The sequence below is a fragment of the Sinocyclocheilus grahami genome, unplaced genomic scaffold (assembly GCF_001515645.1).
Source record: "Sinocyclocheilus grahami isolate Dianchi unplaced genomic scaffold, SAMN03320097.WGS_v1.1 scaffold28064.1, whole genome shotgun sequence".
Lineage (NCBI taxonomy): Eukaryota > Metazoa > Chordata > Actinopteri > Cypriniformes > Cyprinidae > Sinocyclocheilus > Sinocyclocheilus grahami.
In genome coordinates, this window is record NW_015520529.1 from 1,221 (window position 1) to 2,566 (window position 1,346).

At 34.5% G+C, this 1,346-nt stretch overlaps 1 protein-coding gene across 1 annotated transcript in view; it reads left to right on the forward strand.

Moving 5' to 3' along the window:
• The window catches only part of LOC107580241 (CMRF35-like molecule 5), a gene marked incomplete at its 5' end in the record, with an annotated part of 1,628 nt that extends 1,209 nt beyond the window's left edge, over nucleotides 1–419 (forward strand). The window contains one exon of the mRNA XM_016265971.1: nucleotides 114–419. Within this exon, the coding sequence (XP_016121457.1) occupies nucleotides 114–274 (161 nt within the window). The remainder of the gene's footprint in view (nucleotides 1–113) is intronic.
• Between the last annotated feature and the right edge of the window lie 927 nt (nucleotides 420–1,346).

Genomic DNA, 1,346 nt, shown 5'->3' on the forward strand with positions numbered 1-1,346 from the left:
TGTTGTTTAATATGATTATGGCAAACATGTTGGATGTACACTGAATTTACTTTTGGTATGTCAAGCCTTATGTCTCTTTCTCTTTCAACAGGTCTCTCAGACTGTACATGTAGATGATGTTCATCACCTCTATGATGAAATTGGGACTGAGTACAGTCTGGTTGGCCCAGCTAGAGATGGCAATTCTTCTATAATATGTTCCACCGTGCAGCATTGTGATCCTGCACCTCAGAATGATATGAACGCTTTGTATTCACTTATCACACACCACTGAGGATAAATGACTGTCAGTATTAGTCTCTCCTCAAAAATGTCACTCTTAAAACCCTGTTGACATGAAATGGTGCATGTGGTCAGCATGCTTAAAAAAAAGCCTGCAAACATCCTGTTGTTAACGCATGGGCCAGGCTGTGGAAAAATTTTATTTTATTTTTTTATATATATATTTAAATATATTGTTTGCGTATTTGTTTAACAGACTTAGTTGAAGATGGGATTACATTTTAGAAATCCATAGTAAATCCACTTTTTTCTTATCACTTTCTCGCATTTTAGCCATATGGTGTGTATTATAAGACTTCCTTTTGTCCAAGCATCTCTTATATTAAAACGTGTTTTTTTTTCTGTCTCATTTTCTTCTGAAAAGAGTCGATCACAGATTCTAAATTGATGAAAGAATGGTTTCATGCTAATAACTCAGAATGCAATAAAAAAATCTGTTCAAACCAAAAGCTGCGTGTAAAACCAGTCTGAAAAATGATGTATGCCATTTGTTGCTTTGACACAGGAAGCTTTTTAGGAAGACACAATAATATGATTTAAGTTGAAAATGCAGTATACAGTTGAAGCCAATGTCAATAAAAAATAATTTAGCCAAACAATGCTGATGTCAACAAAGTAAAAGAAGTGTTGGGTGTTAGTAGGACTAGTCTGAGTTGAATTAGTGTGTTGTTTTCTTGAACACACGGAAATAGATTAGGTGTTGCAATACTGAGGCTGTTCCTCTTCACAGGGTTTCATTAATCGCATTTCTGGAAGGAGCTGCAATTAATCTCAGAACACAATGCACTTTTAAGTCTTTGTTATGTGTTGATTTCAAAAATGTATACTGAGCAATATTATGTTTGACTGCATCTGGTTATTGCTTGAAAAGTGAGCAGAAATATCCATTTCTGTAAGAATTTTCATATTTTACTTAGTGTCACTCTCTCTTGCCTCTAACATACAGTTTACTTTTTATAAAAGAGATTTAAAGTTCTAATTCTTTAGGTTGTACCACTTTAACTGCTTAACTGTCATTGGTTTAGAAGTCTCTCTCTTTCTCTCTCTCTCTCTCTCTCTCTCTC